Consider the following 12,065-nt stretch of genomic DNA (forward strand, 5'->3'; position numbering starts at 1 on the left):
TTCCAGCCAGCTCCACCACGGCAGCACTTCTAACTTACACTGCGGTTCACGTTCACGATGCGAGAAGATCACTGAGCGACGCGGGGAGATCTCACGGTCACGCGACGCCTGGATCAACGCGGTCCTCGGCAAGGGTACCGGTAGCCGGGACTCTTGAATGAAAAGCCTGCAGAAGTCGCGGACACGTGGTTGGAATGTACAGCACTGGGACACCGAGAGTTAAGACGCATTCGAGAAACACGGGCGGCGATCAGTCGGTGGATGAAAGGAGGAATAGTCACAGACACGAGATCCGGTGTAAGCACGCGAAAGCCACGACGGATGAATCGCTCGCGGCGCGGTCTGGGCGGTGACTGAGCGGACCGAGGCGTCTCGACGCACGGCATCTCTCCCACCCCTCTCTCTACATCCTGCAAGCCTGACGGATACCACTTTTCGGTCGCTTCGTTGTCCGCATCTAGCTTTGCCGCGTGACATTCGACGCTATTGTTTTGCGTTGTGTTGTTATTCACCCCGACCCCCGCGAGATTCCACGCACTTTGCTAGGCCGGTTCGAGTCCCGATGCGTGTCTTCTGGCAATTTCAGAGAGCACTGCCCATTGTCTGTTAACGTCTGTTACAAATGAACGAATTGGAAGATGGATGGAGACGATGCACGAGGGAACGAAACGCCCGGTGATAAGGATTATGGCTGGCTAGACGTTCCGCCCTGTACCCGTATACGCGTCTTTATGAGGATATATCGCCTCTGTTTTTCACCGGTTAATAACCTTTGAAAAGTTCCTCGTTATCCCGTAACGTTGTTAAACGTCCCGGAACTCTAGCCAACTCGCGACGAAGTTAAGTAATTGCGCGAAGATTACAATAGCGAGTATTGCGTTTCAATAGCATGACAGCCGAGCAACGGGGAGGTAAAAACTTTAGCTCGTTGCATCGACGCGCGATTCGCTAAGAGGGAAGAGGTTTCAGATATCGAACCGGACGGCAATCCAATCTTCATCCGCCTTGCAGCCCGTTCCTTGCCACTTTCGCTCCCAAAAGAATCGGCAATCGTTGAAACTCTTGATTAACCCTGTTCCCGTTCGTTGCCTCGTTAATTTCATCCCTACCGCCTCCGAGTCCAGTACGTATCCTGCGAGGAATATAATCTGGTAAAATATGCACGAAGAATCCATCCTTTGTAAGTCGAAAAATTCCTCAGGTTACTTACCGGGAATAGCGTGCCGACGAAAATGGTAAGTGCCACGAGGAATCGATTCCACGTGAGTGTTGACTTCTCGACGACGAAGCGCCTTTCAATTACTCTTCACTCGATCCAGCCATAATCCAGCGAGAAAACGTTTCTGGAAACAATTACGGTTAAAGAAGCAAGCTGTTAATGTCATCCGGCCGCCTCTGTTCGTTTTCGTCGAGCGAATTACGAATTGCTGGTATTCTGATGCCGGAAACGTTTTCCGTTTGGCTCATTCGGTTCAGCGACGCGAAGATAGTACCGTTGAGAATTCGCGGGTTAGTCTAAATGACGAGCAAACTACTTCGATAAGGCGTACGACTAATTTGGAGAATTAACGATTCGTACAACGCAAATACCTGGTAGAGATAGCATTATGTCGAACAGACTATACGCATCCACTCGGTCAAGTTATTTTAATTATTTCTCGTTCTTGAATGCCTGTGGGCAAAAAAAGATGCTATTAATCAAGTAAATTTATTTAGATCGTTGAAATTAAAAATATTTACACTTTGAAGGACATTCCAAGAGCAGGTATATAAGGATGAGTCAACCTCTGCACGGCTGGTCCATAGCGGATTCCTGTCGAGGAAGGTCAACTCCATTCAGGAAGATGCATTTACTTTCAACGTAACCTATTTCTGGAAAATCTACTTTCGACTCTTTTCAATCACATAATGCAGTCTTTTCCTTCTTTTTTTATTTTTTTTTTTTATTTTTATTTTGACTAGCGAATTTTTTAAACCTTTTTCTCGGTTGTTCCATTTCCGTTCGTAAAATCGTGGTCGAAAAACATTTCAACCTTAGAGATGACTTTAATTTAATCAGTCCAATACCAGTGGCGGCCTCTAAATTATGCGCATGCATATTAAGCGGCGGATTTTTAAAAGCGCTCCCTGATTCTTTGCGCGCTTACTAATTGTTCTTGCAAAAATGGAAATTCGCCGGCACAATTCCTTTCTAAGAGGCGCTCGCAGAGCGTCGAGTACGCTGAGATGCGGTCGGCAAGTTTCCTCGTTGAAACTTAACTCTGGTGCTCGACGCCGGATCGGTTAAGGACGCGCTGTTACGCGTCGAGATGCTCTTAATCGTCCACTGTCGTTCTTTCCGACGACTCGATTTCTTTCGATCGTTTTATCGAAATACTCTTTCTAACCTATCGTATCGTACGAGATTCTATTTTTCTACGTTTCGCTCTAAAACATTTATTTATCGCACCTTGTATCGTTACTGTGAAAATAAATTTATCAAAGTATATCTCGTACCTTGTATTTCCCGTTTAGCATTGGTTAGAGGCATCTCAAACCTGTTTGAAGGTTAATGTTATGAAACGCCGCGAGCGGGTAACCGTTTCAAATCTACGTATCTTCTTCATTCCGATTAATGAATTTGATGTTGAAAGACACTCACAGAGGCGATTATTATTTTACGGTAAAAATTGATCGAATAAACATGTCAGTCTACGCGGCACGAAATAACAGGCTATAAACAATTCATTTAATGGTACTTTGCATTATTTTATTATATTTGTCACATTTATAAAATAATTTTTTGACGCACAGACGCTAAAAAATTTAGATCGAAACTGACTTCGATTTGAACGACAGCTGCGCCACTTCGATTACAGCACCATCTACTTCTCATTGCAAATAGTTTGAGATAGTATTTTGCTGAATTCAGAGTAAATTTTGACAGTATTGCGCGTGATTGTTTCATGTAACGTTTGGAAAATATCCTTTGTATTAGCTATTTTGCAAATTATATAATAATAGGAAATGGCAACAGGTCTTTGTATCGGCAATGGTAAGCAAACATAATTTGATTTTAAGGTTAAGACGTAGTTTTATACAATTTATAAACTTGCACTCTTGTCTGCAAGTTCCAGCTAAAAAACAATGCCCTTACATGGAAAAATGTTATCGCAAAAACCCAATTCATTTCAACGAAATGTCACACCCGCACTGTGAGTACCAACCATTTGTTTTCAATCTTGTACAATAATTATTCAGTTGTGAGAAGCAAACAACACGTATCCCATTTCAGTGGAAAAAATTGTAATGAATCAACTAGAAGGCGAAATACAGATACCCGAAATACTTGATTTTGAGTGTTCCGATCGATCTCTCTTAGTAGACCAACTGAAGATCTTGCAGATGGTTTTGAGAAAAGAGCAAAATAAAAATGGAAATACTTCTTCAGCCAAAGAATTACAATCCAAAGTAAGTAGTACAAGTTCAAAAACTACAAACGAAGGTAGTACTTGCAGTGAAAATTTAATGGACAAAGTAGAAAGACATAAACAAACAATGATTCAAAGGAGGGACAATAAATTAAAAAGTATGGACGAAGAAGCAGGGGCACTTTTTAAATCTTCCAATGAAAAAAGTAACGTAGATCAGAATAAAGTTTCTAAAATGGAGGAGGAATTAGATAATCTTAAAATAGTCGAAGAAAGCATAGAAAGAAAGTTTTCTCAAGAAAAGAAGAGACATAACAGTAGTTTGGGTGATAATGAAAGGGAAAAAAAGAAATCAAAGTCAAGTCATAGTAAATGCAATGAAATGGATCAAGAATGCGTTGAAATTACAAACAAAGGTTCAGAAAATAGTCAAAGCTCTAGTTCTTCGAGTGGAACGTCTTTGATAGAAACTTTTAATTCGTGCAATTCTGCAAAGTCTAGAAACGAAGTCAGACAGAAAGCGATTAAGATGATGAAACAGCAAGGGTTCGAGGTGTCTGTAGTTGAGCCAGGAAATTTTGACATGAGATATGCTCTTTCAGCCCCGTATCATTTATTCTTTTCAAGAGTACAAAAGTCGAAAGCCACGTACGATCAACAATTTTCTATAACATTTCCTGAAATCTTAGACATTAGTTTAGGAGAAATTGAAAATAGTTTGCACATTAATTTTATGGTTGACGTTGGATGGTTATGCTTGCAATATTTGTTAGCTGGACAACGCACAGATATGTTCATTTTATTTGGAGAAAGGGTAGACGAAGAAAAGCTGAGCTTAAACATTACCATGATACACGTACCTATGCCAACAAGATTTGGTTGTCATCACACTAAAATAATGATCCTAAAATACAAAGATGAGGGATTACGGGTCGTGGTATCTACCGCGAATTTGTACTCGGACGATTGGGAAAATAGAACACAAGGGTCTGTCATATAATTATAGAGGTCATTTTGTACTTGTATTAAAAGGTAAATCTTAATAGATAAATTGTTGATTCGATTTTGTTGACCAGAGTTTGGATATCGCCGCATCTTCCTCCACTGCCTGAATCTGCAAACCCCAGCGACGGAGAATCACCGACTGGTTTCAAGAAGGATTTAGAACGTTATCTGCACAAATACCGGCAGCCAGCTTTAACGGAATGGATCACTGCTGTAAGAAGAGCAGACTTCTCTTCGGTAAATGTATTCTTTTTGGCATCTGTTCCTGGGAGACACGCAGGTGTGGAATATGATTATTGGGGACATAGAAAATTAGGTTCCGTTCTTTCTAAACACGCCAAGTTACCTCCCGATGCACCACGGTGGCCGTTAATTGCTCAAAGTTCGAGTATCGGGAGCTTAGGCCCTAACTATGAAAGTTGGCTTCAGAAAGAGATAACATCTTCGATGTCGAAAGAAAATCCAATAGGTTTAAAGAGTCAACCAAACTTTCAGTTTATTTACCCATCTATAAACAATTATAAACAAAGCTTTGATTGTCGAGTTGGCTCTTGTTGCCTACCATACAGCCTTCAAACGCATAGTAAACAAGAATGGATAGAATCCTACATGTAGTAAGTTCTCAATATTTACTTACATCTTACACTGTCAGATATAATTTATAACGATATTTTTAGTCAATGGAAGGCTACGCGGACTGCCAGGGACAGAGCAATGCCTCATATAAAGTCTTACACGAGAATTTCACCCGATTGGAAACAAATTCCGTGGTTTGTCCTCACCAGTGCAAATTTGAGTAAAGCCGCATGGGGAACGGTCAGAAAAGATTCTCATTACATTATGAACTACGAAGCTGGCGTTGTATTTATTCCGCAATTAATTGTACGTAAAAGTAACGTTTATTCGTATACGTTCTTATGGAAACGAACGTTCCAAGCATATACCATCAATTTTATAGAATGGATCGACCACATTTCCTATTGAAGAAGATGAAGCAGGTGTTCCAGTCTTTCCCATTCCATACGACGTACCTCTAACTCGATACGAAAACGATGATAAACCATTTGTTACGGAGTTCTTTTCCAGTTAATGACATTTAGAAATCGTAAAACAGTATTGTGCGAAAGTTATATCTATTTATTATCCACTATATTTTCGCAAAGCAGAGTATGAAATGAATTGTAATGTAATGTACAAATGATTTTTTTTTTTTTATAATAAATATTATATTAATTGCTTCTACATCATCACGAAATATATACCGACTGGACATCACGAATGGAAAAGAACCGTATCTGGCGTTCGTTTGAAATTGCTCTCCGCCCTATCTTTGCGTACATTGGCTAAAAGGATTCCGGCAGGCTAATAGAAATTTTACGACGCCTGAAATTCTCACGTCGCACGTGACTTATTTGTTGATTCGCTCGAGATTCGTGCCGATTTCGTGGTTGCTCATTCGCGGATCGCGTAAGCTTTGCTTGCTCTTCTCCCCCGTACCAATTACACATAGCGTAGCTATGCTTTGAGAAACGTGTCACGGAAATATTAGATCGAGAGATTTTTTATACTTGAGAAAAAGAAAAGGAAAAAATGTGTTAAACAACGATGAATGAGCTGATTTTACTAATCTTATACAGTAAAGGAGATTTTAAATAATTTTTATCTCTCTGTACCCTGTGAAAAAAGTATCTCTATGCAAAGTTCTCTACTTTTCATCGTTTATATTACCCACGGCATATTTTAATCATTACATAAACGTCTAACGCATAAACAGATGATTTTTCAAGAAATAATTCACATTGGATTACCGGAGATTTGAATGTCCTACCATCACGATCGATATATCGATCAATTTGCTGTCGCTCGAATATTAAAATCGAGTCGGTTTGTTTTTTTTTCTCGCTAAAACTGACCGACGAGAAAACGAGAAAACGAAAAGTCTGTATGCTACGAGTGATTTATATTCGCGTTAGATCGTAATAATTTAACGCTATGATAATGAAGTGACGCGACGATATTTTAATTTTGAAAGATACTACCGATTTGCCCGGTGTCGTGACAAGCTCCTTCCCATCGAACCTCGTAAAAGAGCTACTTTATTAATAAGTATCGAGAAAACCGCCGCCTGCGTCTTTTTTTATACAGAATCCGTATAATCTAGCAATGAATATAAAAGTAGCCTCTGTCAGGCGTACGGGCCAGCGAACAGTAAATCATAGAAAGTTCAAGGATACTCGGATTTTCACTCTACTTCCTCTGACGCTGTGCAAAGTCTGCTGAGAAGTCGGGTGGTAGACGGTTTTACGCGCGAATCGCAGAATCAAAGCTGGAACCGCGAGCGGCGATTGTTCCTTTTTCAGTCAGGCCAAATGTCCCGCCAAACCAGTCTGACCGAGGGGTTTCAAGTTGACTTTTTGCGGTTGAGCTCGTAAAGGCAAGGACGTTAAAAATGGCAGAGCGGCGTCATCCCGGTGCAGTCCACGGACTGCTTGGTTTTCCATTAAGAAAGGCGGCAAAGGATTTTGACGTCAACGCGCAGCGAGGTTTCGCCTCCCACTAGGAACCGGCTTCATGGTTGGGAGTCCTCGGCGCAGCTGCGACTTCTGGAAAGGGACGTCCCGGCGCCTCTGACGCCGACGACCACATCGAACCCGGGGACGCGTCGATCAGCAGTTTGTGAGATGTCGTCGACACGGACGCGCACTTCTTAGCCCTGTTGGTTACGTGGGTTCCCCGTATACGTGCAGCATATAAGCATCCGCAGATGCGTGTCGCCGTGAATAGCCAGGCACAGGAAGAAGAACGACTCGCGTCCTCGGCATTTCCACCTGGCAGACCGCGGCTAGATAGCGCATCGATTCGCAAGCTGCAAACGGTGGAGAGCTTGCACAGCGACCGGGACGATAACGATCCAGCGATAGAGTGCGAGCGGCTGTGATCAAAAAGGGAAACACACAGACAGTTCGGTTTGGAGAAGCGGCGATGGCGTAGTGGCGCACTGCGAACCTCCACGGGGCACGCCGCAGTTTCGAGACGAATTTTAGGAAGAACGCGGCCAACAGGGTACGTGTCTCGCGTGACAATCGCGCGACAACTCGAAAGGGGGAAAGTATCGAAAGTGGCTTTCGCCGGAAATTTTGAATCCGCTAGTGTTCTGCCCGAAAATTCCGCGTTGCGTTACGTTACATTCGAGCGTTACATCAGTGGTTGTTACTACACGGTGTCGTCGGTTGCTCTTGCTCAGCCGCGATTCGTCATCGGTTTGTTTGTCCATCGACGTGCTTACAACGATCAGTAACGTTGCGAGACACGCGCGATTCATCCGTGCCTATTTCTGATGTGCCGTTTATTCATCAACGATCCCCTGCCAGCTGGCAGGAGTATAGCGCGCGGTTATATCGAACGGAATATTCTCGGTATTTCCATTGTTAATTAGCGAATGCACAGTTTTCACTTCTTCGATTGTCCCATTGATCCCCGAGTGCTCTGCTCGCATGCTGCTAGCTTTAAAGTGACATCGTCTAATATTGACCGCTGTCTTGTTCGTATTACCGTCAAGTGTCTGGCCCGCGATCTTAAGAAGCAACTCGCGAGTCTAGTGGAATCTTCCGTGTTACACGATATCAATTAAAAGCTCAGACACGTCACGAAAACGCTTATTTTCATTGCTTTTTCGCCGTAAAGCGTACAGACGTCAGTTTCTCACGTTTCAGATTCGAGGTGCTTCCTGTGCAAACGCTTGACGCCTGTTCATCGAAACGACCGGATGCATCTCGCCACGAGACTGTTCGCCATGAGCCTTCGGTTCATCTGTGATCCTCTGTCATGCTAGTAGAGCAACCGGGCTGCTCATCGACGAGAAGCGAGCCAGGAAACACCGTCCGTCTCGACGGCGAATCGATAAAGTGGAGCGTGGCTATCCGACGGTGGAGAAATTCCAAAGCCTGACCACGCGGGGATCTTACTCCTGGTGCAGTTCGAGGACGCGCGACGAGCTAACCCGATCAGGATGTTAACCTGCTGGGTGCTGACCGGTGTGTTCGGAGTCATCGTGCTGCTTTACGGCCTAATAGAGATCCACTATTTCCTGCGTATGTTCTTCACCGTCTTCTTCGCGCGTTTCTGCAAGAAGAGGGTGCACATCCTCGACGAGACCACCGTCTATGGTACGTTGGCCACCCTGAATGGGATCAGAGATAACGTTAATTAGTCGTTGGCACCGAGTCCGTTGCTTGCCTCGCGATCTTGCCTCTCGTTCGAGCTGGAATTATCGATTGCACGTAACCGAAACGTTATTCAAGAACGCAGAGATTCCATGAGAATGCATTTCGTGCACCTCTGTTACTACGTAAGTCACGAATCCTTACAATTTACTGACTTATCTCGGGCTCATTCCCGTAAACCTTGACCTACCATGCGCGATCAGTCGGTTGCTCGTGTCGCAAATCCGCGCGAGTATTGATTGCACCGCACGATGCTGCGAAATTCTACAAAACTGGACCAACAAGCCGGAACGTAAACACCGTAAATTTCGCAGCCGAAGCGCAGGTATCCGCTACCAGTTTCGACACCACACTGGTCCCGCAGGATGGTCCGCTGCGAAGACCAGCGATCTGCGAAGCAGCTTGCGCGTATCACGCAATTAGTCACCGTTTACACTGCGAATCCGATGGGGAATAATGAATTCTCGAAATTGCTTAGTATGCCTGAATATTCCGACAAACGCTAATCTTTTATTTATCAGTCCTTGCAGCCGACAAGGAAACCGAGCACGCTCTCTCTCTCTCTCTCTCGCTCCCTATTCTTGCACGAACTTATTCTTCTCAGTCTCTAATCATTTTACCAACTTCCCGATCGCGTTAATCAGTCGTTTGGTTATCGATCCGCGATATAAAAGTTCAGCGAGTCGTCTGCCGTTGTTGAATCATCCGCGATGACTCGCTGGAATTCGCACCTATCGAGAGTCGTGGCTCGAAATCGTGAGACAGTCCAACTGCGATATAGATATCACTCGAATATCGACCTTGGAAAAATTCCCTTTAATTCGCAGCTTTTAATGCCCGAGATATCGATAATTGTAGTCTCTAGGCGCCGCCGTTTATCGGACCCAAGGTGCTGTCATGGTCACGCTAACGTTTGCTTTTCGCAGGTGTCTGCACCACCACGGACGTGGATACGTTGCTCTATCACATGAACAACGCGAGGTATCTGCGCGAGCTGGACTTTGCCAGGGCGGATTTCTATGAAAGGACGAGCCTCTATCGCGAGATCTGCGCGCAAGGATCAGGCGTGGTGCAAGGAGCGTCCACCATTCGTTATCGTCGTTTCCTCAAGCCTTTGTCCATCTTCAAAATAACCTCTAAGGTACGATCACGCGAAATCATATCGGAGTATTGCACGCCAGGCGCGCTATGATCCGCGCGAGAATCCTTAGAAACATTTTACGATCCCCTCTGCAAACAGACCACGGCCGATTATCAAACATTTGTTCCCGATAACTTCTAGGAAAGGCGATAAAGCCGCGAAGGAAACGGGAAGAACTCGTTTGTTCTTATCTCGCAAATCCTTCGCGAGTATTTCGCCCGAAATAGAATTCCGGGTATTCGCGATTGTAGTTTTGTATGCACTGTCCGACATTCGTGACGCGTCGTATCGAAAAGGTACTCCACACTTTTCTCGTTATTAATTTTATCACCGGTGCGAGTTGATTGCGGGATAAAAACGCGGGTTTCTCGCGACGAAGATACGAGTTAATGGGAAATAGAAGTTACGTAAGAATTTTCATGGAAATCGTACCTGTTCCACGATCCGATGTTTCTGTGGAATGTGTCCTTGCAGATTATATATTGGGACGAGAAGTCCGTGTTCATGGAGCATCGGTTCATCACTCCCAGCGACGGATTCGTCAGGGCCATCGCGATTTGCAGACAAAAGCTTCTGAACTGCAGCGCCGAGGCCGTGATCGGTTCCCTGATGGAACGTGGCGTGAAGCAGAATGGTAACGCCGATCCGGGTGTAACTCAGGTGAGGATCCCAACTTAACGTCCCTGAAAGGACAATCGGAATGAGTGGCGAGGAAAGTTCTAATCGGAGTACGCGTTTCAGATACCTCACGTCCGGCCGCAGATGCCACCGGAAGTCGCTAGGTGGTTGGAGAGCAACGAAATCTCTTCGGCGCTGCTTCGTCAGGCCCCGACAGTGACTACGCATTGCTGACAAAAGGAGGATACGGCGTCCACCTCAAATGGCGCCGTCTCCACTTCCGTCTACGCGACCACGACCGTCTAATGTCAAAGATCAGATCGATCTCGATCGTGGTTAGCCGCGAATCAGTTAAACGAATCTTCCCGTAGTCGTTTCTTGCTCGAACGACGCACGAGAAGGTAGCTTGGAATCAATTTTTCTAAAGCGAAGAAATTTACCGAGAAATTTTCCGAGCTTCGTTCAGTTTGCGAAGCTTTCGTCGATCGCGAGCCGGTTCAGCCTAGGATCGTGGTGAACGATCGGGCAGCAGCTGGAAGGTCGATGCTCGTCCGCCTGAAAATTGGTTCAATGTTATTCCCAGCGTGGTACAGACGCGTGAACGTGTATGTATGTGTGCAGAATGTCGGAAGAAAAACTATCCTCGGACCGATGAGTGACAAAAATCTAGAGTACAAAGGCCAAACAGAGACGCGGATTTATTTTACTAGGTGAGAGTATGCGCGCGACTATCGGGCAAGGCGTGTTAGCTCGCTGCGTAGGAAGAATTTGAAATTAATCGAAATTCCAATGGATTTCGGGGGACTTTCGAAACATTATACGGGAAACTTGTCGAGCGACCGTGGAACGGTTCGCTGGCAGGTTTCCGACGAAGGTTACAGATTCGAGACCGGCTGATCTACTCCAAAGGAGCTTCCAAGAATTAAAGAGCACCGTTTGTTAAATATTCTTCGTTGAAAGTAATCGCGATACGCGAGGCGTTATTTACATTTTTTATTATATATATATGTATATATATATTTATATTATATACATAAATATATATATATATAAAGCCGCGAGTGGCGTCGGTAATGGTCTTCACGACGAGAGCAAAGTAGAATTCTCCCGAGGAGTTGCTTTGTCGCGAGGTGATAGGAATGCAACAACAATCTATTTACAAGCGCGTTGAGAGGCGAGTGTTTATACTTTTATAAAGTGTTACTGGTGCCTTCGCATAAATCGTGGATATTCGCTTTTCTGCGTTTATCGTGCACTCAGACCGTGACATTTGTAATTCGATGGTTGCCACGTGACAGCCCGTTGCGATTTGAATTTTCGTTTATTGTTAACGTCCTTATGTTATTAAGTGTAGAACGTCCGGTAATCGCGACTCGATTGTACGTGGCTCGCATGTGATCAATTTTTTTAAATCGTATACAATCCTTGTTACCGACGCCATTTGCATCGATCAATCCGTAAAGTGTATTCCACTCGAATTTCGAAGTAAATTGGTATTCGTAGTTTGGTCATTAAGTAGCCGTCGACGTAGCGCGTCCCGAACAGCTAAATAGCATTGTGCACGTCCGTACGCGAAGACGTTATTATACTTCTAGATGATAATAATGCCATTTTTGTCAGATAATACTGTGTTGATCATGTCGTTGAAAATACCATTACCCAGGAGTA

The 12,065-nt window shown here is 44.3% G+C and overlaps 2 protein-coding genes across 4 annotated transcripts; both read left to right on the plus strand.

The window, feature by feature from the left end:
* Positions 1 to 2,875: 2,875 nt before the first annotated feature.
* On the plus strand, positions 2,876 to 5,591 carry gkt (tyrosyl-DNA phosphodiesterase glaikit). Of its 2 annotated transcripts, XM_017910918.1 has the most exons (6): positions 2,876 to 3,034; positions 3,111 to 3,194; positions 3,275 to 4,397; positions 4,487 to 5,029; positions 5,093 to 5,297; positions 5,374 to 5,591. In XM_017910918.1, the coding sequence occupies exons 1-6, from the start codon at positions 3,007 to 3,009 to the stop codon at positions 5,503 to 5,505; spliced, it is 2,115 nt and encodes a 704-aa protein (XP_017766407.1). In that variant the 5' UTR covers positions 2,876 to 3,006; the 3' UTR covers positions 5,506 to 5,591. The 2 variants fall into 2 exon arrangements, with proteins under 2 accessions (XP_017766407.1, XP_017766408.1); XM_017910919.1 differs by lacking the exons at positions 2,876 to 3,034; positions 3,111 to 3,194 and having other exon boundaries at positions 3,345 to 3,450; positions 3,549 to 4,397.
* Positions 5,592 to 5,894: 303 nt separating this feature from the next.
* Positions 5,895 to 10,844, plus strand: LOC108555338 (protein THEM6). 2 transcript variants are annotated; one of them, XM_017910928.1, is made up of 5 exons: positions 5,895 to 7,478; positions 8,129 to 8,581; positions 9,565 to 9,779; positions 10,254 to 10,439; positions 10,521 to 10,844. In XM_017910928.1, the coding sequence occupies exons 2-5, from the start codon at positions 8,425 to 8,427 to the stop codon at positions 10,629 to 10,631; spliced, it is 669 nt and encodes a 222-aa protein (XP_017766417.1). In that variant the 5' UTR covers positions 5,895 to 7,478; positions 8,129 to 8,424; the 3' UTR covers positions 10,632 to 10,844. The 2 variants fall into 2 exon arrangements, with proteins under 2 accessions (XP_017766417.1, XP_017766416.1); XM_017910927.1 differs by having other exon boundaries at positions 5,895 to 8,581.
* The last annotated feature ends 1,221 nt before the right edge of the window (positions 10,845 to 12,065 follow it).

The sequence above is a fragment of the Eufriesea mexicana genome, unplaced genomic scaffold (assembly GCF_001483705.2).
Source record: "Eufriesea mexicana isolate 0111107269 unplaced genomic scaffold, ASM148370v2 scaffold107, whole genome shotgun sequence".
NCBI lineage: Eukaryota > Metazoa > Arthropoda > Insecta > Hymenoptera > Apidae > Eufriesea > Eufriesea mexicana.